Source organism: Osmerus mordax, chromosome 22 (genome assembly GCF_038355195.1).
Source record: "Osmerus mordax isolate fOsmMor3 chromosome 22, fOsmMor3.pri, whole genome shotgun sequence".
NCBI lineage: Eukaryota > Metazoa > Chordata > Actinopteri > Osmeriformes > Osmeridae > Osmerus > Osmerus mordax.
Window position 1 is genome coordinate 7,763,429 of NC_090071.1, and position 25,065 is coordinate 7,788,493.

Genomic DNA, 25,065 nt, shown 5'->3' on the forward strand with positions numbered 1-25,065 from the left:
TAAAATAGCACACCGAGCACCATGAGTAAGCTACATTCGCTTACTCGAATCAGCATAGATAGCAAAATATCTTCCTAGCAGTCTAACTCTGGGAAAGTTTAAAAGCAGCTTGCAGCTAGCTATTTAGCTAGTAACGTCAGATAGATGGCTATTTTGTACAAGCGAGGGGTAACTTAGCTAGCTGCCGTTGTTATCAAGCATTGGCTAGCTAAGCAGCGAGAGGTGCAAATTAAATTCCAAACGAGTATTTCCACAACTTCGTTCCTAGCCGATGTTAAAATATTGGCAATTACTGACGGAAGGGTAACTATATATGCATGGTTCTATAGACGTGAACAATTAAAAGCTGAGTACAATTTCAGATACTCCATCACTTCGTCGCTAGCTAGACAGCTAGCACAACAAAATGGCTTTTGCCTCCCCTTCGACGCAATGCACACTGGGAAATTCACACTCCATATTCGATAGTTCAGAAAGGTTGTAAATCATTTTGTACAAAATCTTAATGCTTCAACCATTGTGCCTGTCGATGAATCAGGTAGCGACAGTGTCATAAATTGATTCGAAGTAACAACAAGTGCGTACTCAAATTCTGCAACAGTTTAGTTGTCAAGACAAAAAGCTATTTAACACTTCTTGCTGTTCGTTTTCTTGAATACAGCCCACGTTTCCCCTACAGGAAATACAAGCCCTGCATGCATGATGACATCAGAAAATCAGGTTAGGTTAGCAGTAGCACAGCTAGCAAGCTAGGGGAGTGGAGAGTAAAGAGCCTGTGTACTCGGGACTACGAGGCCGGGGAACGGTACATTGGCATTTCATCTTTTCGGTCTACAGTCCCCACGGATGGGGTATGATAACGGTTATTTACCTCTTTGTTGAAACGACCTGGGGATGCTGTTGCTACTGGCCGGCTCAAGCAAGGTTTAGTCGCCCCCCTGACTCAGAGGCAGCTAGCTTGCTAGAAGTCCAGCATTTATAAAAGCTAGTTGAGTAGGCTAACATTTATAGCAAAGCTAATCCCATAGAGCTAGCATTAAAGGCTCATATGTATCCAATACAAGAGGAAAGATAAATCGCTTGCTAGCATGGGAGTTACAGACTAAGCCTGCACAATTGGCACTGCTAGAATGTTGCACATTTATTGCTGACTAACCACCACCACCAACAGGGAGCTTCCAAGATTTGGAAACCCAAAACATGTAGTTTGTGTGTGTTGCATCTTTAAGTTGCAAATACATTTTTAGGCGATATCAAGGATCGTTCTTGGCTAGCTACCTAGCTGACTGACAACACATACCAGCAAAATGCTGGTTATATTGAAACAATGATCTCCTGTAAAACCAAAGGGTGGCAAGTATGCTTTGCCTAAGTCAGTTAGGTATCATTAGTAAGTTACCTCATAAGTGATATTGCTTCTATTTGCAGGTATCCAGATTGTTATTGAATCAATATTGAATACACAGTTTATTAGTTCAATATTGAGTCAGTTTATCATGCTAACGTAACATAAAGCATCTTAAGTGCCCCAATATATGAGGGGTTTCGTGACCCCTGTTTCTTTGCCCCCATGTCTTTCAACAGATAGATGTTGGTACTGCGATGAGTGTGAAGGCCTTTGAGCTGGTCCCTGCTGTGGAGCGAGAGCTCCTTATGGGCGACAAGCAGCGCATCAACATCGAGTGCATCGAGTGTTGTGGCAAACACCTGTACGTGGGCACCAACGACTGCTTCATTCACCACTTCCTTTTGGAGGAACACACCTCGTCCAAAGGCAAACTGACATATGTGGCTCAGAAGCTCCTGCACAAGTACCTGGGCCTTAAGAAGCCCGTGGCGGAGCTGCGGGCGGCGTCGGCGTTGGAGCGCCTCATTGTACTCTGCGACGCAACCATCACAGTGGTCGACATGGTCACCCTGGAGCCCGTCCCCTTAGGCGGGGCCAAGATCAGAGCGGTGGCCGCCTTCTGCGTCAACGAGAACCCGGTGAACGGCGACCCGTTCTGCGTGGAGATCGGAGTGATCTCGGCCAAGCGGAGGACTGTACAGATATACATGGTATACGAGGACAAGGTGCAGCTGGTCAAGGAAGTGACCACGCCCGAGCAGCCCTGTGCTGTCAGCCTGGACGGCTATTTCCTGTGCCTGGCCCTGTCCTCGCAGTACATGATCCTGAACTACAGCACAGGGGCCTCCCAGGACCTCTTCCCCTACGACAGTGAGGAGAGGAAGCCCATCATCAAGAGAATCGACAGGGAGGAGTTTCTCCTGGCTGCCCCTGGTGGACTCGGTGAGTCATTACAAAAACAACCAGGCCCTCTGCAGCATTGTAGCTCCTACCCTAATCAAGGGATCTAACCTCCCTACGCATACACAACCCCAGTCTCAGAGGAATATGTTCTGCCCATGAGTTCCTCTCAAAGTATTCACTCACACACTGTCTCTGTTCAGGGATGTTTGCCAACGCTGAGGGGATATCCCAGCGTGCACCAGTGAAATGGTCGGAGAGTGTGATCGGGGCGGCGGTGTGTTTCCCGTACGTTGTGGCGCTGGACGAAGGCTTTGTCACCGTGCACAGCATGCTGGACCAGCAGCTCAAACAGACTCTCCCCTTCCGGGATGGACACATCCTCCAGGACTTTGAAGGTAACCCCAGGCAACAGCACTCCCAATTCCATAAGTGCAGATGTAGTTAAGCTTTGGGTACATACGTTTTGAGTCTGGTGCCAGTTCAAGTTATATTTACATTTGCCTGATTGCCTAGTATTGTCTCTGACTGCAGAGATTGTGAACTGACCTTGTTCCCGGCCCTGTGTAGGCAAGGTAGTTTTGGCGTCCACCAAGGCTGTGTATGTGCTGGTTCCCCTGCCTCTGGAGAGACAGATCCAGGACTTGCTAGCCAGCCACAGAGTGGAGGAGGCCCTGACCCTCACAGAAGGTGCTAGGAGAAACATTCCCAAAGACAGGTTCCAGGTACTTGCGAACGCACATGGAAAAAGTTATGGAAGGTCTTTCCCAAGATGAGGCTTGCTTCCTCTCGTGGATATGGTGCTATGTTTATGCCTTTGAATGTAGAACAGGATGTCTATAAGCTAAGCATGGATTGTATTTCTCTCATCTTTGCGCAGATTTTGCACAAAAGAACTCTCCAGCAAGCTGGATTCATCCAGTTTGGACAGCTTCAGTTTCTAGAGGCTAAAGAACACTTCAGGTAAAAAATGCAATTCAGTGCTGTAATTAAACATGCCACACCACTATGGCACAATTCTGAAATGTATTAAAAGGTTTTAATTACCGGGACTACTAATTGGTTTATGAGCCTTAACCTTTCTTGGGCCCAATGGGGTTTTAATGAGTAGCCAGCTAAATGTTAGGCCTGCATAATCCTTGTCCATCTCATACAGGCTGTAGTTTGAGGCAGTTAACCCTTCTCCCCCTCCAGAAATGGCCAGCTGGATGTCCGGGAGCTGATCTCTCTCTACCCCCTGCTGATGCCCTCCACCTCCTCCTTCACCCGCTGCCACCCTCCTCTCCACGAGTTTGCCGACCTCAACCACCTGGCCCAGGGCGACCAGGAGAAGGTGCAGCTCTGCAAGAGGTTCCTCATCTCCTACCTGGGCGAGGTGCGCAGCACGGAGGGCGCCAACGGCTGCGGCGAGGACGTGGACACGGCGCTGCTCAAGCTGTACGCCGAGCAGGACCACACCAGCCTGCTGGACCTGCTGGCCTCCGACAACGCCTGCCTGTTGACCGACAGCGCCCCCTGGCTGGAGAAACACCACAAGTGGGTACTGCAGCAGGACAGAGGGGGAGGATTAGGCTGATTGTAGTGTTTGGTTTTAATTGGAGGGACTTTTCTCTCTCAACACGTTTTGAGGTGACGAGGAATGACAGTCTTTCCAATTCTGTTGGCAGTGTACCTCCATTTCACTCCCGTAAAAACGCACAGACACACACATACAGTGTTACACCTATTACTTATATATTATGTTCTATTTTTGTACTTTAAGGTATTTTGCTCTTGGACTGCTCTATCGCTATAACGGCCAGGATTCAGCAGCTGTACAGGTAGACATGTCGCTCTATTGAGCTCCCACCGCAAACATTCCGCCCTTGTCCCACTGTGGTGTCGCTCATGGTCACATGACACATCCTGAGGCGTTGTACAGATGAGGCTTATATCTCTCGCCCGTCTGTCAGATGTGGGTGCGGGTGGTGAACGGGGACCTCCAGGACTCCACCAGGTCGGACCTGTATGAGTACATCGTGGACTTCCTCAGCTTCTGCCCCAGTCTGGACCTGGTCTGGAAGTACGCCGACTGGGCTCTCCAGAGAGACCAGACGGTAGGCACCCAACACCCTGCTGAACCGGGTCTCCCAAAAGAACACGCGCATGGACAAACTAGATTGGGAGAAATGGTGGTCACGTTCCGGGTTGTTTCCCCCGTCTCCCGACAGATAGGAGTCCAGATCTTCACCAAGCGGCCGGTCGGCAAGGAGCAGCCGGGTCAGCCCGACCCGGATGATGTCATCGCGTGCCTCCAGAAGCACAGCCGGGCTCTGCTGCTCTACCTGGAGCAGCTGGTGCTGGAACGCCGCATCCAGGTGAAAAAAAACAAACGAGCACAATGCGAGTGCCAAGCGCACAACTGACATGAAACGACCACCTGGAGCTTGAAACATCCACGATAGTAAAAAGCCTTCATCCCTCTGTCCATCCCTTTCATCCCCTCCACCTCTCCGGTGGTCTCTGTCCATCCCCCTTGCAGAAGGAAAAGTTCCACACCCACCTGGCGGTTCTGTATGTGGAGAGGGTCCTGGCTCTGCTGTCCCAGGCCCCCCCGGCCCCCCAGGAGCAGGTGGGCCCAGCCAGGGACAAGCTGCAGCTGCTGCTCCGGGAGTCCAGCCTCTACCGGGTCCAGCTGCTGCTGGGTGAGATCACACGCCTTTTATAACGGCGGCAGCTTTCCACTATCAGTGTAAAGCAGTTGTGCTAGCTATCAGTTATCCATAAAATGCTATTGTCCTTGGTAGTTTCAATATAAAACTGTAGTCCCAGCTTTTAACTTAATAATAAAAAATAACAAACCGTTGTTTTAGCTGCCAGCTGCCATAATAAAATTGTACTAGCCATTCTTTTCTGTTTATCCAAATAAATAAGTATTTATTGGTTCTGTGCTGTTAGAGCTTGTAATATTTGATTTGATTTGACCACTTTAAACCAGGTAAGATCCAGGACTCTGAGCAGCTGCTTCTTGAACGTGCCACGCTCCATGGGAAGCTGGAGGAGCATGACAGGGCCTTACACATCCTGGTGCACCAGCTGAAAGACTTCCCCTCCGCCGAGGCCTACTGCGTCTGGGCCTCCTCCTCTCGAGACCCTGCTTACCGGCAGCGTCTGTACCACCTGCTCCTCGGGGTGTACCTGAACCAAGACCTGCCGCCAGCCGTGCCAGGCGGTGGGCGGCTGGAGATGGCAGCCGTGGACCTGCTAAACCGCCACGGCGAGGCGTTTGACGCGGTGCGCGTGCTGAGCATGCTCCCCGAAGGCTGGTCCCTCCAGCTGCTGAAGCCCTTCCTGGGTCGGGCCCTCAGGGCCAGCATGCACGCCTGCCGCACGTCCCAGGTCGCACTGGGGCTGGCGCGCTCTGAGAACCTCCAGCTACAGCACGACCGGGTAAGCCCTCTCACCCCGCCCGAATGAACACACACACTCTCACGCTTCCTAACACGAGTCGTTGATATTCGCTCGAGCTGCTGTTGCGCCGGTTCTAAACACTGACATGTAGCCTCACGAAGGTTGTGTTTCTAACTGTGGCTTTTCCTCGTCAGCTGAAGCAGAGGCGGAGCCCCGTCCTAGTGTCCGATAAGAAAGGATGCCACCTGTGCCACAACACGTTCAATGAGCCCGACTGCGTATGCCTGCCAGGGGGGGTGCCCGTCCACACGCACTGTGCCGCCCAAAGGGTCAGAGACTCGCCCACTAAAAGACAACTGACCAATAGTAGCAACCACACATGAGACCCTGCCTACTCAAGCCCAGCTCGGGGGAGAATTGTGGTTGGAGGAGCCAAGTTGTGTTTGTGGGTCACAGAACGTTCTGGAAGGAGACGGGGTCAGGAATGCTATAGCATACTTGTGGCTCGGATCACTGGAGCCCATTGTGATGCAAACATGGAAACTCAGAGCTGCTCCATTTCCACTACTCAACGTGTGTGTGAGCGTGCGAGCGTGAGCGAGAGAGATAATCCATGAGATTACATATTTACATACATACATTATACACTGAGAATACCTGACAGACTGTGAATTAGGAATCAGAAACCCCAAATACACCAAACTAACCCCTAATTTCCCTCCAAACAGTAACACAAACTCATAAACAAAATCTACAACTTTAGAAGACTAGTCCAGCTCTGAACCACCATTGTGAAAGTGTAGTCCAGGTACTGGTTCTGAACCCAAGGTCTTAAGATGGCCCACTGTGATGGTTCTGACTACCAGAACATGGATCTCCTGGCTCACCACAGCAGCTCCATCTGGACCGAGGCCTCTAGAGCCTGGGATGACATCGAGCACATCTGAGGAAAGCCTTCTTGGCTCCAGTCTTGGATGGGTTTGGGGATCTACACCTCTGTACTTCAGTACCACATGTTGTTTCCTCACAATGCGAGAACCTTTTGGCCGACAGGTTACAGGCCGCCATCATGGTTCACTTGGATAATGTTGACACAGAACAAAATGTCTCATTAACCGAGTGGAGATTTGTCTTAAAACACCCAATACTGTCAGGAGAGTTCATACTGTCAGCAGCACCTTAGATGTGAATTGCTGGAATGTTCAACTAACCAAATCTATATCTGCTAATGGTCACAAAACAATGTGATACCAGGTTGAAGTCAAACGTGTTGGTTAACTCCTATTAACAGGGAGGCTTCCAGTAGTTCCAACTATAAATGTTGAAATGTCATTGGTTTTCCTGATGTAAGAGCTGGTTGATTCTGCTGCAGAGTAAAACTTCAAAGGGAAATGGAAAACCGTGCGGTGTAGGTCCACGTGTCTGTCCTGCTTCTGAAGGTTATCGAATCGTTTTTGGTGATAAAAAATATGTTAGATGTCATGTTTGCAATAGAGGAAGGATAAGCCCAGCCCAGCGAACCACCTCGCAGCCTCTGCTCCTGCCCTGTACCATACATATCTGGCCTGTTTCTCTTTGTCTGTGAATGCAAGCAAACACAAGTCTTCTGTGTGTCTAATGAATCTGAGTTCTGGTATAAAAAAGAAAGTCGCCTGATCAGACCTGTCACAGAAACAGTTTCAAAGGTTGTCATTTATAATGACTGGTGATGGGGGGGGGGGAAATGAAACTGATATTTATTTATTTTTAATCATTGAGTATTTCGTGGGTGAAGTATTGATTATCAGTCATCGCTCTGTGATACTTGACATTAATATTGACCATTGATCAATATCTTTTGGAGCAAAACAAGTGGCACAATTCTGGGTGTGGCTAACTCTACATAAGTTGATTCCCTGTACAGTGATTGGTCAGGGGAAATGTAGGCCAGATGTTCTGATTGAACACATCAAGCACATAAACTCTTCTCACTTTGTGTGATGTCCTCTATGTGCACGTGACTCCCCAGCTCTTCATCCTTTTCCTAGATATTAGATAGTTGTACATGCCTTGCTTATCTGTCTCTGACATACTGGGATACAAACAAGGATCTGGAAGCTTCTCTGTATGGTGGGTCATCTTCAGACTGGGACTGGACAATTTGTCTGGCTGTTTTTCTTCTATCAAGGTGATATGTCAACTTCAGGCTTTCCTTGTCTCTACTGCCTGTGCTGTCCCCAATACCACTAACCCTACACAGTAACGCCTGCACAAACTAGAGGCGTGTTTAACAACAGTGAAACGTTCACTAATGTTACAAATGGAAATGTTGCTCATTGTATTTCTATAGGTGATAAGTCGCCTTGTTCTACATGACATTTTGACTCAACACCTTTCTATCTGAACAATATGTAACGTTTGACTTATAAACAAGAACTTTAAGTTACTCTCTTCTTTTCTGACCTTACGGTCCAACTCTTAATCCTAAAGTGTGCACTTTCAACTGTCATACCTGGATTTCAAGTCAAAGAGAAACCACACTCACACCTATCTTCTGCTTTAACATTCAATGTAGGATAGTGGATAAGTGCAACCTTCAATGACAGACTTTCATCCAGCCCCACCAGTGTATTTTATAAATATGCAGATACTGGTAATGTATATACTATATTTATTACTGTTGCTTTGTAAATCAATGCCAATGTTGGTGGAATGTACAAAGTGTAAAGATGTTAATTTTAATAAACTTGACAACCTGTATGCTTACATTACTGGGGTAATTGATTTTCCATTTTCATAAAATACAGTATAATCATTCAATCATAAAGATGTTTGGTAAATGAACAATAGCATTACTTAATTTATCATTAAGTAGACTGAATAACTTATTTAGTGGTTTCGACAATTGCTTAGTGCAATATACAAATAAAAGCACATTCATGATAAAGGTACACTATGCAATTGTTCTAAAATATTGTCACTTATAGAACGAAGAGCTGGGTTGTGTTAGGGAGTTGAGTGTTGCTTGACACTTGTCTCCTAGAGAAGCCACTTGTCTGTAAAAAAATAAAATAAGAGTTGCGAATATAGCTTTACCCCCCCCCCCTCCCCCACACACACACACAGTGTACATGGAACCAAGTCCTTACCTCTGGTTGTGTTGAAGCAGCTCTCACAGTGCACCTTCTCTCTGAGGACCCACATGCTACTCCCCTCCTCCAGATCCCCCAGAGGACAGTAGCACACCTCACACTAGGGAGGGGGGGGGGGTATGAAAGAAGGATAACAATCAAATGAAGAACTCAGATTATCAGTGAACACAGCACGATACACATCTCATCTCAAGCTCTGTCTATCCCAAATCGGTCACTGCAGCATCAGAGGTATGCAGAACTGCTCCAGGAGTTCAATGGGTGGGTGTGTCTAAACCTTGAAGCAGGCGGTGTGGCTGCAGATCTGCAGGTCCTCCAGGATGATCCTGGCTCCTGCCTCCGGGAGAGGTTCACAGCAGTACGAGCACAGCCCCTTCTCTGTCATGCACCTGAGAGGAAGGGAGGGGAGAGAGTTGACAGTGAACACATTCACACACAGTAGGAGCACACTCACTGGGTCATCTGTTCAAAGATATTTGTTTCAGTCAGAGAAGTTATTCAAAATGATAATGCGTGATTGAGACTGACAAGCTACATGCCATTGTTTACAAAACATAGAGATGCAACCATTATCATTTAGACCTATTATGCTATTGGTCCCAGTGTTTTCTGAACATGTTTTAGCCACCGGTCCACTCCCAACCAGCGAGGTACTGACCTGATAGGCGGAGGGATGTTAGCCTGAGGAGATGTCAGGGACACAGGTGCTGAGGACTCCACTGCCACTTCACTGACAAATAAGACAGGAAGGAAATGCATCAAAGGATGGAGAAGTGACCTTGAGTTCACTTCTACTGTAGATCCTTCATGTTTTTTTTTCTTCTAACCACTAATTTACACTATACCAGGAATCAATTATTCCAGTTTGTTTGTATTGAAGCTGATAATGCGTACCAGTTCTGCATGAGTGAACCTTTTCTCTCAAAACCGTATTCCTTCCCCCGGATTAGCTCTCTGGTTTGAGTTACTTAATACTCTCAAGAAAACAACAAGCTCAATAATAACAGGTTTGGAGTTTATAGGTGATGTACTGCTTGTAGTGGATTTAAAATATTCTGTTCCCAAGAGAGAGAATGAGTTTCAGATACAATATTTGAGGAAAAGGTTATCAGGGTATTTCAGCTCAGCATAGTTCTTACTCCAGATTTGAAGGATTATTTGTCTTTGTTTGTATGGTTGATTCTGTTGTTCCATTGCTTGTTGGGTGTTCGAGAGAGCTTTTGGAGGGAGACAAATAAGGATGTGTTAGAATATTAAGGCACAGAGAGGTAAACTATCATAGTTCCATATCATACTAACCCATAAGTGTCCACAACTTCTTTTCCAGTGTGAATAATAGGAGAGCTGAAAGTAAATTATTTTGAGATAAGGTTGGGCCGTGTTATGTTCATCCCAATGTATGGGATCCTTTCCCCAACGATGTGGACCATTTATAGTATAAAATCGTCAACGAGGTTTAGGTCCATATGTAAGTTTAGATGACAAATCTGTCTTGTGACGTAATAAATACTGTACGCTTTGTGGTAGCTAACGGGTGTAGGGTTGTTGTGGGGCAGCCTGGAAGAGAGGAAAACCCTGGTGCTGAAGCTGGACATGTTGGAACTCGGTTCTGCTGACACACTGAAAAAACACAGCACACAGGTGAGCATAGGAAAGATTCTGTTGTAGATGACAAAACTAGACATCAGGGACAGTCAGTGTCCATCAGTGTCCATCAGTCTCCCCACCTTCAAGAAAAGGCTCAAGACGCACTTGTTCCGGGAGTACAACGGCAGTTAGGAATTGGCTGGACCTGATGTTAGTTTCCCCCAGGAGTTTCCCCCAGGATCACAATGACTCTTATTGAGAGACTTGTTGCTCTTGTTGGTTTGTTGTAACTGTCTTAAAATGATTGTACTTGCTGTGAAATATATTATTGTTGCTTGCTTTTTCCACAGGTACACTCTTGCACTTTTGAAGTTCTTGCTGTTTAATTGTAATTTGTCTAACTACATGCTCTTATTGTTCTTCCCTTTGGGACTTATTTGGTTTCACAATGTATGCTTCATGTTTGGCTACCCGCAATGTTTGGGGCTATATCGTTGTTATGATCAGTGTCCTATGCACTTTTGTAAAACTCTCTCTTGGAAGTCGCTTTGGATAAAAGCGTCTGCTAAATGAATAAATGTAAATGTAGACGGTATGTACTGTAAAAAACTAAAAGTGTCACTTGCATGTGGTGTGGTGTTATGATATTCAGTCATTCAATCTACCAAGACAAAATAATTAAATTGCTTCCTTGACGTACCTGGTGGTAGACAGAAACGTGTTTTGCCAGGTGCTCTTGGCTTCTTTCCCAAACTCTGATGTGATACTTTATGAGATGAGAAATAACAGATAACGTTTGTGAGTCAGTCTGCTTGAGCAATATGTTCTAGAACATTTCTTACTAATGACTATCATGTTTATTTACACTTGAAAAAAACTGGGCTTACATTTTTCCAAAGGAGACAGTCTTGCTCTTGGTGGTAAGTGTTGGGCTGAGGTCAAAGTAAGATAGCGGCAAACTTAGAAATCACTTGTGTCTACTGTCTCCCAAGCCAAGGTGTAAACTGAGCAGAAGTGATGCAGACACACTGTTGTATGACTCAAGATATTCAAGTTCAAGAAAGAACTGACCTCTCTTTGGAAATCACCTCTTGGCTTCCACCAAACCTGCTCAAACCAAGGCACAAGGACAATTCACACCATGTGGTTAAATGGTATGTTTCAATTAAACACGTTTAAAAAGTTACACAAAGAAATCTTATTTCTAAGGAGCGTATGTTTACCTCTTGGCAAGGACATTAACAGAGGAGCCGGGACTGGAAGGGCAGGATTGGTTCCCCTCTGTGACATGGCTACACACCAGACAGACATTAGTTTCTAAAGAAACTCCATGGCAATGTATCATTATGAAACTGAGTATACAATTTCACATTGCATTTCAAACGGCTTTTACCTGTTACTTTTGTTTGGTGATTTGATGTAGCTGGGAATTTCTTTGTTTGTGCCTGGACTGTGTAGAGATAAAAGAATAGTGTGCATGAGAGTGTGTCCGACACGTTTTACATACACTGTATGTAACTCCTGTATGCATGTCTTTCACACTTACTACACACTGTCTTCCTCATCTCTTTCACGCCTAATCCAGCTGTTGTCTTGTAGCAGATTGGTTTTTCTTTTGTGGTTGTCGACAATGGCCTGGGAAGGACTCGCTTTCTTAGGTTCTGTTGGACACAAACACACAATATGTTATATTGAGCGTGTCTGTGTGTTTGACACTGTAAATGTAATACGGTACAAAATGTGTAGATCTTAATTTTACCCGTTTTTATAGAATTTTTGACAGAGGAATTCATTGCAGAATATTTCGGAGGGGGACGATCCGATGGAATCTAATTTGTTATTGGCACAGATCAATATACAGAGTTCTCTGTTCCCATTACAAATGGAAAGCGTTGAGTTGTTTTTAGGAGCAGGTTATACTGTAAACATTGGAAATGAGGAAACAGGTACAAAGACAGTGTTTACCATGTCAACATACTGTACACTCTGCACTCTTTGTAAACCTCTCCTTTATACATTGTCTTTCAAATATACCCATAACTACACAGAGAGATAACTAACAATAAACAACAAAGCAAACACACAGACCCTGTATAATTGTATATGTTTTTTCAAAGTAGTAGTAGTAGTAGTTGAAGCACAAAGTAATGTTGCTGGTAGTCTTACCAGTAGGGTAACCCAGAGCTGAATGGACTGGCTGAATATGCTGAAATATAAGATGAGCTTGAGAAGAGAGACGCTCACTGCCACACAGTCTTTCTTTTGTCTCTAACTTTGTCTGTCTCTCTCTTCCACAAGCATCTCTCTCATACACACTGTAGTCCTGCTTTTGAGTTTGTGGATAAGGAGCTCCTTGTTTAAGCGTGGAGGGAGGGTTTATAGAGGGGTGGAGAGCGGATACAGACACCTGCTGGTGTTTCTTAAACCAGGAAGGTTAGCGGTTCCCTCTGACTGTTATCAGTGTGTAGTTGTGGGAGTGACTGGAAAAACACTGGTGCAGAATACAAGAGGCACTTGTACAGACACAAAATAATACACATGGACTACTACAACACTTTAGGCACAACGCTAATCTACCTGGGAGTCGGTGTAGCGGCAGGCCTATAGCTACTATTTATTGTTTCCTTTTAGTTTTGCCTCTGTTCCAGGGATATCATTTTCCAGATTGAGTTGTCCGAAGACAACACGGTGCACTATCACACCATCAATTCTGAATTCCCGAACTTAAAGCTGTAGACGCAGGTCATAGGTTTGCTCATGTCGTTATTAGTGACAACAGTAAACCCTTATCAACCTCTTTATTGGATTGATCGCATTGTCTAAATAGCTTAGGCCTTCTCCTGCTCTAAGTGGGCATGGCCCTCAATATAAGTCGCTCAATATCCAGTCTCTCGTCCAGCCTTACACCCCACCGGCCACCTACCACCTCTTCTTCGGACAACCATCTGTGGTCCCACTTCTCAAGAGCGCCCGCTCACAACCCAAGCTCTTCCTGTCTGCTCACCTCCATCAGAGATACTGATTGTCTCTCCACCTTCAAGAGAAGGCACTTGTTCCGGGAGTACAACGGTACTGAAGAAAGATTTGTTGGATCAGATGTTAGTTTATTTCCTCCAGGAACACAATGCCACTTATTGAGGGACTCGCTGCACTTGTTGGTTAGTTGTAACTGATTTACCTGCTTGTATTCGCTGTGAATTATATTATTGTTGCTTGCTTTCCTCCAGGTACACTCTAGCACTTTCGAGGATCATGTTGTAATTTGTTTAACCACTACATGCTCTTCTGGTTCCACCCATTGGCACTTATTTGCCTTTCACAATCTATGCTTCATGCTTTGGCTACCTGCAATGTTTTTGGGGCATAGTTCAACATTGACCTATGCACTTTTTGTAAAGCTCTCTCATGTAAGTCGCTTTGGATAAAAGTGTCTGCTAAATTACTAAATGTAAATGTATAAGCCCGTGCATGCATGATGCTCAGCGTAATGAAAAGGCCATTATTACTGAGAAAAAGACGCCTACACTAGCAAAAGAATGTTGTCGTGGTACACAACTCCCCCTGCAGCAAATGTATTGAAAGTGCAGGTAGCTTATGTTTTTCCCCAGAATGTACCATCCCACCATCAAGCCACAACATAACAAACGCCATTTTCAGCGAGCGTGAGAGCTCTGCAGCACACCAGTACAAGGCTAATTGCATAGGAAAGTAGGTCAAACGACTGGCGGGGAAATAACTCAGCAGATCTCGACTACAATCTTCAATTTGACTTCGTCTACAATTCGTCAATCAATAGTTCCGGAGCCCAATGTGCTTGATAGGTTGGCCAGACCAAAACACATTTTCGAGTGTTGGCCCTGGTTGATAAATAGATTTTTTTCGATTATAACATTACCACTGAACACCGAACCAGGTAGGAATCAGACGGGCTTGGACTGGTTGAATGTAACATCTTGTTTAAATCGCATAAAGACCAGTGCTAATATTGTTTTTATGTGCTTGACTAATTATAATTTTCTTCAGAAGCAATCCAAGTTACGAGGTTGTTGCAACCACAGATGGTAGCTCGGCTAGCAAGCATAGTAGCTAGTGCTAGCCTACTAGTAGCTAGCTAGTAAGAATCTTAAATATTGATACTATACAGCACCAGTCTTGCTATCTAGAATATAACCTATCATATATACTTAAACCCCACTGTCAAGTTTTAATTTATTCTATTTCTCCGAAATTGTGCAGTAAAAAAAAAAAAAAAAAAAAAAACATTATGTAAACAGAGCTAATGAGTCAGTTAGCTAAATCCATCCTGTGACTTAGCTGTGGCTGTGCGTGGCGCGTTCAAAACATTTCTATCACTGTGGCCGCAAATGTAAATATTTACCGGACTTATCACTAGCTATGTAGTTTGCTGATAACTGATACCGATGGCAGCCAGGCTAAATAATTTGGTGTTTTTGTATTTTATTTCCATTGAGTTGTAAACGTAAATCATTAACGCTCTGGATCTGGAAGAGAGTTAATGATTTGCTCAATGACTGTAATTAACACGCTATGGATATCTGATTTATCGAAATGACAGGATGTCCTATTGACTAGGTGTGGTTGTCACTTAACCTAGGTATCTTGGCAGAATGAAGAGAAGTCTAAGAGGAACCGATCAGCAGGATGCAGGGGGCACCAGCTGTGGGACTCCAGAGTTCTGCAAACGGAAACGCAAGCAGAGTTCTGACGAGAGCGACTGGGAAGAGGAGGGCCTGGACTGGGGGCGTCTACCCCAGGAGATCCTGCTCCACATCTTCCAGTACCTGCCTCTGCTGGACCGTGCTTATGCCTCCCAGGTAGGCCTGCACCATGCACTGTCACGTGTAGAGTGGGACGTATGCCAAGTGCCTTTTTACAAAACAGATGCATAAAGAGATTGTTAGCAGGGCAAGGTGAAAAGAAATGCTACATTCACACAGAATGTGTAAAAAGCCCATGTGGTGTAATCTATACCTCTCATAGTTTCCCCTCATCACAATAATATATTCCTACTACACAGACTTTTCACCCTGTGGTATCCCTCCGCCCTCCAGGTGTGCCGCAGCTGGAACATGGCCTTCCACATGCCGGAGTTGTGGAGGTGCTTTGAGTTTGAGCTGAACCAGCCGGCGAGCTCCTACCTGAGGGCCACGCATCCTGACCTCATCAAGCAGATCATCAAGAAGCACTCCAACCACCTGCAGTATGTCAGCTTCAAGGTGAGGAGGAGGATGAGGTGGGACGGAGGACATATGGAGGGTGGTCGGAAGGCGGGTGGATGAGGTAGCAGAAAGAGTGTGGAGAAGGGGGGGGGGGGGGGTCAGGATATGAACTAAGTGTGTGTGTGTGTGTTGTGTGTTCCAGGTGGACAGCAGCACAGAATCGGCAGAGGCAGCCTGTGACATCCTCTCTCAGCTGGTCAACTGTTCCCTGAAGACACTGGGGCTCATCTCCACAGCCAGACCCAGCTTCATGGAGCTGCCCAAGGTACCCAGCCCAGCCCGGTCTGGGGGCACTCCCTCCTCTCGGTTCTGCCTTTAGGTCCTCGTTGGTCTCTGTTTTGGCCCCGTGTCTGAACTTGTGCGTGTCGTCTCCTCCATCCCAGTCTCACTTCATCTCGGCCCTGACGGTGGTGTTCGTCAACTCCAAGTCTCTGTCCTCGTTGAAGATCGACGACACGCCCGTGGACGACCCCTCCCTCAAGGTCCTGGTGGCCAACAACAGCGACACGCTCAAGCTCCTGAAGATGAGCAGCTGCCCCCACGTCTCCCCCGCAGGTATGGAGGGAGGGAGAGAGGGAGGGAATGTGTGTGTGTTTTGAAAGCCCCCCGTTTCCTCATCCACAAATGTCACTATGCTCATCCCCCCCCCTGCTCCTCCCCAGGCATACTGTGCGTGGCCGACCAGTGCCACGGCCTGAGGGAGCTGGCGCTCAACTACCACCTGCTGAGCGACGAGCTGCTGCTCTCGCTGTCCTCCGAGAAGCACGTGCACCTGGAGCACCTGCGCATCGACGTGGTGAGCGAGACCCCGGGACAGCACTTCCACGCCCTCAAGAAGAGCAGCTGGGACGCCCTGGTGCGCCACTCGCCCAAGGTCAACCTGGTCATGTACTTCTTCCTCTACGAGGACGAGTTTGGGCCCTTCTTCCGCGACGAGATCCCCGTCACCCACCTGTACTTCGGCCGCTCCGTCAGCAAGGACGTCCTGGGCCGGGTGGGCCTGCACTGCCCCCGCCTGGTGGAGCTGGTGGTGTGCGCCAACGGGCTGCGGCCCCTGGACGAGGAGCTGATCCGCATCGCCAAGCGCTGCACCCAGCTGTCGGCCATCGGGCTGGGCGAGTGCGAGGTGTCCTGCAGCGCCTTCGTGGAGTTTGTGAAGATGTGCGGCCGGAGGCTGTCTCAGCTGTCCATCATGGAGGAGGTCCTGGTGCCGGACCATCACTACGGCCTGGACGACATCCACTGGGAGGTGTCCAAGCACCTGGGCAGGGTCTGGTTCCCTGACATGATGCCCACCTGGTAGAGCACTGCTCTCCCAATAAAGTGCGTGTACGAATGTGTGTGCACATGCTTATGTTTGAATAATGAGATTGTGAGTGCGTGTGTATGTACAGCTCTTCAGCTATGTTTAAATTCTGCGTCCCAAGGGAGCACTTAGAAGGACAGTCTCTACAGTTGTTGTTCAGTGGTTGATGTCAGACTTCCTTTGTGTGTGGAGGATGTCACTTCCCCTGACACCTTCCATCCACACCTAGAAGGACACGTGTGTCTATATGTAAATACACTTATTTTAATTTTACTCTGGGTTTCCTGTATGCTCATCAAGACAATTCCGCAGAGTTGAACCCTAACAAGAATCAATGGCATTTTGACATAGAGGACAGCTGTCCTCAGTCTTGTGGAACAGACTGATTTAATAGCCAGAGTCAGGTTGAACCAGGCAGACCAGATGTCGTTTTTCGTGTAAAACCAAAATAATCCAAGAGCATCACTCCAGCAAGTCTGCATGGTCTCTCCATCACCTCCCTGGATTACTACCATGGTGTCTCTCCATCACCTCCCTGGTTCACTACCATGGTCTCTCTCCATCACTTCCCTGGATTACTACCATGGTGTCTCTCCATCACCTCCCTGGTTCACTACCATGGTGTCTCTCCATCACCTCTCTGGTTCACTACCATGGTGTCTCCATCACCTTCCTGTATCACTACCATGGTGTCTCTCCATCACCTTCCTGGATCACTACCATGGTGTCTCTCCATCACCTCCCTGGTTCACTACCATGGTGTCTCCATCACCTCCCTGGTTCACTACCATGGTGTCTCCATCACCTTCCTGGATCACTACCATGGAGGCTCCAGAGCTCCTAGTGCTACCAGTTAGAGAACAGCTTGGTGCAAAGGCTATAGCATTGTGAGTAGTGATGTATCTCTGAATATGGTTTTTTTCTGATTCTCTGTCGTTTTGGTGTGGCTCCATGTTTGTCCCAAGCGTGTAAATAGATAGCTTGTGTAAATAGAAATGGTTTGGAAACTAGTGAACGGGTTTTGCTGTTAGATATTTCAATGTTGATGTAAATATGACATATATGGATGTAGACCACCCAATCAAAACATGAGAATGTGTGCCACGCCAAATAAAGGATATACGTTTGCGAGACATAAAAAATGTATTGGTGCAAGTGTGGCATGACCTTGTGTCGTCCGTTGCAATTGAAAAGAAAGTGAAAGTCAAGTTTATCTTGAAGGTTTTTGTAAGAATGAAAAGACAAACCACGAAGTGTTTCTGAAACGAACAAAGAAGGATGTGGGGGTTCAAGTTGGACGTTGGCATTGGAGCCAATTTGACCAAGTATACCGGCACAGCTGTAAAATGGCCTTGAAAGACAACATGTATGGGTGGTCAGGATGATTGATGGTCCATTGTTAGTCTGCTCTGAAACGAGTGCATATGAAGTGGTTTGTGTCCATTCATGTGTTTACCCAATTTTACCCAATACAAAAACAAATAAATAGCATTTTCTTTTAACCTTCGCAATGTGGGGGGTCTGAGACAGCCCGACGGTTAAAAGAAAATGCTTCACTTTGTTTTTGTATGCGGTAAAGTTGTCGCAATACGATGGTGGGTCACAATGACTGATGGGTCAGAATGACCCGAAATTAACACAAGGGTTAAGGACCGAGGCATCCCATTCACAATGAGCTGTGCTTTGTAACGTGTGTTATTGTGTGAGCCAGTGGTGGGGTTGGAGTTGAGAAGTCGCTGTGTTCCGTCTTGAGGCTTAAACTGCTACATCTGTCGTAAGTGAGCTGTGTGTCCTCGTAGAAGCTAGGATATGGACTTAAGACTATGATTCAGATTCTACTATTGAACTGTATCTTTATAATCTTAGAATCTATATTTGGGCATTTTGTAATATTGTTAGGATTTAAGTACACCTAAATAATCCTTCTGGTCCTATTAAGTAAATCAGTAACATCCCGAGGGTGTTGAACACGCAGGCTTTTCACCAGACTCAGTTCCTGCTATTCGCAAATCTACTTGGAGCACATTGACTTTAGTCTGACGAGTGTAAGAGGCTTTGTGTGACGACGGTATGGACTGATCCATAGACTTACTGGTAATACAGACCCCTTCCTCTCTTATCCAAGAGCTTGGAAATTAGGGGAAGGCAGTGATTTTAAAATGTATGTTATGCACCTGTAGGTGGTTAGTCCTGCTGTTACCGCCAAAGTCATCTTTTCCATCCCATTAAACAGTAGTTCCGCGATTGGTTATGGATCCTTTCCTCAAAATGCGTGTACAATCTCTCTCACTTGTTTTGGAGAGTTCATTATAATCTGTTCTGTGCCATGAGCCCTTTGACAGATAAATGTTAAGTGGTAATGACCTATATGACCGCACTTGAGAGGCTCATAATACAAACATATCTAATCGTGTTCACACTTGTGAAGTTAAACCCCTTTTTGTTTATTTTATGTCAGTATCTAAAATGAACCCCAACGAAAGCAATGTGTGAAAAGAAAATGTACCTTTCCCCTCCAGCACTTTAAAATATAAATGAAGTTGTTTATATCAAAGATATATATGTATATAACTACCATTCAGAACTTTTGTCTGCATATCTCTGGTTTCTCTGCAATGCATTGTGAATCGTTAGCAAAGTTGATGTTAACTTTCTCCGCTGTCATTTCTAATCTGTGCAGGTTGCAGTCCAATTAAGTCCAATTTAGAGTTTATAGACAGCTTTTTGCTTCTGGCTTTTTTTAAATAAACTTTTGTGAATGCGATAACCTGCATTAAGTCATCATTATGGGCACAATAAAGAACACTGTTATGAAAGTGGGATTTGGTCGCATAACTTGAGTGTGAAAGATGTCATGTGCTGGGAACATCCATACCTTGAACATACACTGGGCTTAGAAGGGCCCTGGTATTTCTGCACACACACAAGACGCTGTGTGCGTGTGAATGCAAGCTGACAGCCTGACCATCTGGCCAACGCTTCAGTCTTGATAGATTTGCTCCTTTGGCCTCAAAGCTGTTCACACACACACCTATAATGAGACAGACGGTTCAACATAAAACAGCGTGTGATAGCTCTGTTTGCCAGACACCTACGTAAACCCCTGGCAGAGATGAACAAAGAAAAGGAACATCCTGATCGTAACAATCAGCCTCCAGCGCCCTCCCCCCCCACATCAGACCAGACAGGACCACCTGGGTGGGGGCCGCCTGTCCCACTGTCTGCCCTCCCTGCGTGGGAAGGAGGAGAAGATGCTGCTTCCAGCGCGTGCCTGTGGATGGGGGTCATGCTCCAGGCTCCAGGGCAGCCTAGGAGCTCTGCGGGACAGTGGGAACGCCTGGATGGATCACCACATGCTTGACCCAATCCCCGTAAGCGTTGGGAGTCCAATAAACTGGCCTTAACAAGGAGAAGTCACCGATGCTCAGTTTGAGGACAAATGAGTATCTTAAGGACTCGACTGTTTTAGTCCCATTTGAGAAAGGGAGAGGATCGGTGGTAACCAGCCTCAGTCTGTAGCTGGTAGCTCAGCTTGTCTGAGGCTACTACCAGAGCTCTGGAATGTCACCAGTGTGAAGTCAGTCTGCTCCTCTGTCGTGAAATGCACCCCCCTCTATTGTCTGTTCTGTATATCCCAGCATCAAATGATTCTTACTGCACACTGAGGGCAGTAGTATGAGTAACCACAGTAAGTTTCAGGCATGTTACACTTTCCTAGTCAAAGTTAGCAGGGGGTGCATTTCATGGCAAGAAGGAATACAACAAGCCTGTCGTGAAATGCACCCCCCTCTATTGTCCTGTATATCCCAGCATCAAATGATTCTGACTGCACACTGAGGGCACTAGTATGAGTAACCACAGTAAGTGTCAGGCAAGTGACACCTTCCTAGTCAGGGTTAGCAGGGGGTGCATTAAGCCTGTCGTGAAATGCACCCCCCTCTATTGTCTGCTCTGTATATCCCAGCATCAAATGATTCTTACTGCACACTGAGGGCACTAGTATGAGTAACCACAGTAAGTTTCAGGCAAGTGACACCTTCCTAGTCAGGGTTAGCAGGGGGTGCATTAATAGGGAGTGGACAGGCTCTCCGTAGACGGGCTCTGGTTGCACTAATTAGATGAAAAGTTTGTTCCTCTGGTATCCCATGGGAACCGCCGTATCGGATTTGCTGTAGGAAGAGGTGTGACCGCGACGCAATGGCTCAGTATAATTTACATACATTAGGACTACTTTTACTCACATAATCGACACAAATGTGGGACAATTGTTTTTTTATTGTTAAGTTATCCGATAGCAATAGTTGAGATGTGATATGCGTTGCACATGGGTCTAAATGACGCATTAGGAATGAATACTCTACCGGTTTCTACATGAAAGATTCCTACAGAGTGCAACTACACAGCTTTGTGTTGACGATATCCTAATCAAGACCTAGGAACAGCGCAGTACAAAGAAACAGATCATATAAGCTACTATACAGCTGTTGCATGATGGCCAAAATGATACACTATGTAACTTTGCTAATTGTAGATTCTCAACCACTGCTGCCATGAAAAGACATGTTCCACTCACCACTTCTTGAATTGACTTGTTTATCAAATCAACAATGTATACATCCAGACTACAGTAAGATTTTTTTTGTTTTGTGTTTGTTATATAAATAGATTTTGGTCTCACAAACGTTATCTGATGGATTTTTTAAATTGTTTGTCAGTTACAGCAAATCTAATTTGGAATCACCTTGGTGTATCGAACAATATATTTGACCAAAGCCAAGAAGCTAATAAAGTTACTGCACGTTATAAGTACAGGCCAAGTATAACTCCCACACCACAAAGGACCCATATTCGACGGTAGGTGGTGCTATAGGTCACAGCCACTTCTTTTAATTTTTTTTATTCATGATAACTTTTTCTGAGCAGAAACAGATATTTCAAACGAACTGTGTGTGTCACATGAGTGCAATAGCTCGTTGTGACCTGCTTGTTGCCATGGAGGCCATGTCCTGCTCTGGACTGCTTGGCCCCTCCATTGCTGCTTGCAGCTACATTTTCATTTGTTATTTATCACAGGCCTTTATCTTGTAAGAGCTGTGTTTTCCTAGCGTTACTGAGCACAAGCACAATTGGGCTTAATGGGGGAAAAAGAACATAGTGTAGATGATCATTACATCTGAGTGATTATGATTAGTTCATGTTGAGACCTCTGGACGAAGCGAGGGTGTGTCTGGTCTCTTGCTGGTACGATGGTTGCTATAGCCGAGTCATTTCCTGTATCTTGTTATCCAGACATCGGAACAATAGCAGGGTCTCAGGAAGGTGATTGCACAGGTGATGTCCCTTCTCTCCCCATGGCGGATTCATTTCCACTCCCAGGATAATAGCGTGGATAGTAATTGTTGTTTCAGAATGACAAGTGTGTCCTGGTCTGAGGTATTGAATTCAGTTTTTTTAATTTATAATCATTTGTTTGCATGTGTTTGTCCCTGCTGTATTCCAACTCGCCACTAGGTGGCAGCTTGGTACAGTGAGTGCTGCTAATGTTACTATTATTTTGACACTTTCCCCCCACAAAAGCCTGCTCACACCCCATTAGTCAGTATTATTAGAGACACTTGAGTGGTTTATCACATTGTCAGCCGGATCAATGAAAGACATAGTTTTATCACTCTTCCTCCCACTGACCTTTCCCTTTCTCATTTCTTTCTGTCCTTCTTTCTGACCACAGCCCTGCTCTCTCTTCCTCTCTCTCGCCGCTGTCATTTGCACAGCTATCTGCACCCAGCACACAAACACAGTGGCACCCAATCCTCTGCCTAATGGTTGATCTTCAGTGAGAGGGACTGTTTAGCTTTCCTAATTAGAGAGCAAATGCTAAGCACTTGCACCGGGTCCCTGTGTGGACTTAATAAACAGGCTCCTCATTAAAACAGGGCCGGCTTTAATTGTGTGGGGCCCTGAACCTCCCCCCTCTCGGCTCCCCTTGGGAGGGCTCCAATCAGGAGACGCGGAGACACCGTTTCGCCCAGTGCACCTGAATATGACGGAGAGAGAGAGGGGGAGGGAGGGAGGGAGAGGAAGAGAGAGGGAGAGCGATTGACAGACAGAGACAGAGAGAGAGAACAACATAGATGGTGAGGAAGGAGAGCTGTTACTCACTACAGAATGACTGAGTCAGATAATGAGGGACAGAGGGCTCGGTGTAAGGACTGAAGGAAACGAAAGGAGAACACACACACTTCCCCATCCTGCCAACGAAATTACTTTGGGCAAAACATAACTTCTTAACAGGCTGACACATGCAATTCTTGATTCTGACATCAACTGTGGTTTGTCATCACCGCCAATCGAGAAGGACTATGTGTGTGTGTGTGAATAAGTACGTGTATAAATGTGTGTGTGTCCAATTTGTTCCATGGTACAGACTTGTCCTGTCAGGTGCGGTACTGATGATGTCATTGGAAGGCACCACACGTTCCTGATAAGCCACCATGTAGAACTCTGTCTTCCGGGGCACCGCGGGGGCCCGGGCCCTGATTCTCAGGCTAACAATCAGCTAACAACGAGGGCTACCTGGAATATCCTGCCCCTATTTCACCCCCGGACAGAAACACACTGTGACAGGCTCATCCCACAAATCACATTACTTCCACTTTAAGAAAAGAAATAAGAAAAAGAAAGGGATTAAAATATTCATGTTTGACTTCAACTTAACAGATTTTCATGCTGAAACAAAAGTTATTTATGTGTGTGTGTGCTTGGCCGTGTGTGTTTGTGAGCAGTGTTGAAATGTTGCGTCTCGTGTGCTAGTCTCCTCTCTACCCCCTCCTTTACTCCGGTGCGACTGACTGTCTTTCTCTTTGCTTCGGTCGGCGCTTAAACCTTCTGAAGCACAGATGGAAACTGACAGTGGTTATTTCTCATCATGGCCAGCCAGTTTCATGTGTCACAAGCGCTCAATACACATTTGATGGAAGTGTACAGAGCCATTATGAATCCTAACACCCAGGGAAGGCCAAGCCAGGCCAGCTATCTGGGGACCTGCCAATACTGTCATGTTTTATACTTGTCCTCCCAGCTCCACAAAGCTTACTGCTGGAGGTGTGCGTGAGCGGGGGTTTGGGAGGGGTCTGGGTTCGGACAGAGGGGCACTTGCAGAGCCCCAGGCAGGGCCTTGTTCCAGCCTGAGCATGGCTCCTGGCGTGGGCCCAGAGAGGGCACTGACCACTTAGACAGGAGCTGGACCAGTCTCCCAGCACTAGACTCTACACTTGAAACCAAAATGTATCTACAACTTTATTACACAGAGTAAAGACTCATGTCCATCCAGATTCTTCCCCAAATTCTATGCATGTGTCATACAGTGTTATTCATGTCTTCAAGCCGTCACCATTTGGACATTGTAGCCAATTGTGACAACTATTTATATCTTGACAATGCCATTGGAAATATTTACTTAGCTGTGGTTAAGTGAGAAACAGGAAGTTGGGAATGTTAAATTGTGCAGATAATGCGATCAATTAAAGAGCCATTGGAGCGGAGTACGATTTGTTGGAACCTCTTGGATGTTTATGAGATCCACATGCACAGCCTACGTTTTTCATGATGTCCTGGATCCAACCCCGATACGTGCCAGTGGGATGAGGGTGTCATGGATGAACAGAAAGAATGGACATTTACTGCGGCTGTGTCATTTCCTGGATTGCGGAGGAGGAAAAGTTGAAGGATCTGTGGTTGCAAGGTGCACACACATGCACAGAACCAGCCAGAGAGGCAGACAGGAAGGTGTCCACACACACACACACACACACACACACACACACTTATGTGTTATGATGAGAGAAACTATCCTTCCACAAAGCTGTGTCTGATGCCAGTGTATGTCATGCACCGTGCTCAGTTTCTGTGTACACATACAGAGATCCTTCATGTCTGGTGTGGACTTGGGCCATAGCCATCCAATATCCTCTCTGACTCACCGTCTGTGAACAACATCCTTCCTTTCTGGCTGCAGGTACATTGAAGTGAGTTCAATTCTCATTAAAGGCGAGTACCGGTAGGTTTTTTCACCCACAGCGATTGACTAATGATTGGATGGCGGAAAGATGAATCCGTCATGCTTTAACAGTGTGGATGGGTGAGTCAGAGGGCGGTCCCAACCAG

General features: G+C 46.2%; 3 protein-coding genes across 4 annotated transcripts; 2 read left to right on the plus strand and 1 right to left on the minus strand.

The window, feature by feature from the left end:
• Positions 1 to 742: 742 nt before the first annotated feature.
• Positions 743 to 8,224, plus strand: tgfbrap1 (transforming growth factor, beta receptor associated protein 1). The gene is made up of 12 exons (XM_067260461.1): positions 743 to 851; positions 1,585 to 2,290; positions 2,452 to 2,646; positions 2,819 to 2,973; positions 3,129 to 3,211; positions 3,443 to 3,784; positions 4,011 to 4,068; positions 4,201 to 4,344; positions 4,459 to 4,605; positions 4,770 to 4,932; positions 5,226 to 5,677; positions 5,833 to 8,224. The coding sequence occupies exons 2-12, from the start codon at positions 1,603 to 1,605 to the stop codon at positions 6,019 to 6,021; spliced, it is 2,616 nt and encodes an 871-aa protein (XP_067116562.1). The 5' UTR covers positions 743 to 851; positions 1,585 to 1,602; the 3' UTR covers positions 6,022 to 8,224.
• Positions 8,225 to 8,273: 49 nt separating this feature from the next.
• LOC136966089 (uncharacterized) lies at positions 8,274 to 12,666 on the minus strand. 2 transcript variants are annotated; one of them, XM_067260463.1, is made up of 15 exons: positions 12,523 to 12,666; positions 12,116 to 12,275; positions 11,903 to 12,017; positions 11,750 to 11,806; positions 11,580 to 11,648; positions 11,428 to 11,463; positions 11,244 to 11,288; positions 11,057 to 11,122; positions 10,285 to 10,389; positions 10,069 to 10,113; positions 9,909 to 9,986; positions 9,428 to 9,499; positions 9,047 to 9,158; positions 8,767 to 8,869; positions 8,274 to 8,673 (listed from the first exon to the last, which is right to left on the minus strand). In XM_067260463.1, the coding sequence occupies exons 2-15, from the start codon at positions 12,147 to 12,149 to the stop codon at positions 8,657 to 8,659; spliced, it is 954 nt and encodes a 317-aa protein (XP_067116564.1). In that variant the 5' UTR covers positions 12,150 to 12,275; positions 12,523 to 12,666; the 3' UTR covers positions 8,274 to 8,656. The 2 variants fall into 2 exon arrangements, with proteins under 2 accessions (XP_067116564.1, XP_067116563.1); XM_067260462.1 differs by having other exon boundaries at positions 8,275 to 8,673; positions 12,116 to 12,185.
• A 1,363-nt stretch (positions 12,667 to 14,029) lies between these two features.
• On the plus strand, positions 14,030 to 19,702 carry LOC136966333 (F-box/LRR-repeat protein 3-like). Its single transcript, XM_067260813.1, has 6 exons — positions 14,030 to 14,269; positions 14,972 to 15,191; positions 15,429 to 15,593; positions 15,739 to 15,861; positions 15,980 to 16,151; positions 16,259 to 19,702. The coding sequence occupies exons 2-6, from the start codon at positions 14,985 to 14,987 to the stop codon at positions 16,897 to 16,899; spliced, it is 1,308 nt and encodes a 435-aa protein (XP_067116914.1). The 5' UTR covers positions 14,030 to 14,269; positions 14,972 to 14,984; the 3' UTR covers positions 16,900 to 19,702.
• The last annotated feature ends 5,363 nt before the right edge of the window (positions 19,703 to 25,065 follow it).

What these genes read in the sequence shown, in the direction of transcription:
- tgfbrap1 (XM_067260461.1), top strand. Translation starts at nt 1,603, where the DNA reads ATGAGTGTGAAGGCCTTTGAGCTGGTCCCTGCTGTGGAGCGAGAGCTC. An exon ending in GAGGCTAAAGAACACTTCAG is followed by an intron (nt 3,212 to 3,442) that starts GTAAAAAATGCA and finishes CTCCCCCTCCAG; the next exon opens with AAATGGCCAGCTGGATGTCC. An exon ending in CTCTCCAGAGAGACCAGACG is followed by an intron (nt 4,345 to 4,458) that starts GTAGGCACCCAA and finishes GTCTCCCGACAG; the next exon opens with ATAGGAGTCCAGATCTTCAC.
- LOC136966089 (XM_067260463.1), bottom strand. Translation starts at nt 12,149, where the DNA reads ATGAATTCCTCTGTCAAAAATTCTATAAAAACGG. An exon ending in GAGGTGATTTCCAAAGAGAG is followed by an intron (nt 11,289 to 11,427) that starts GTCAGTTCTTTC and finishes CTTTGACCTCAG; the next exon opens with CCCAACACTTACCACCAAGA. An exon ending in AATAATCCTTCAAATCTGGA is followed by an intron (nt 9,500 to 9,908) that starts GTAAGAACTATG and finishes CTTATTTGTCAG; the next exon opens with TGAAGTGGCAGTGGAGTCCT.
- LOC136966333 (XM_067260813.1), top strand. Translation starts at nt 14,985, where the DNA reads ATGAAGAGAAGTCTAAGAGGAACCGATCAGCAGGATGCAGGGGGCACC. An exon ending in ACCGTGCTTATGCCTCCCAG is followed by an intron (nt 15,192 to 15,428) that starts GTAGGCCTGCAC and finishes TCCGCCCTCCAG; the next exon opens with GTGTGCCGCAGCTGGAACAT. An exon ending in TGCAGTATGTCAGCTTCAAG is followed by an intron (nt 15,594 to 15,738) that starts GTGAGGAGGAGG and finishes TGTGTGTTCCAG; the next exon opens with GTGGACAGCAGCACAGAATC.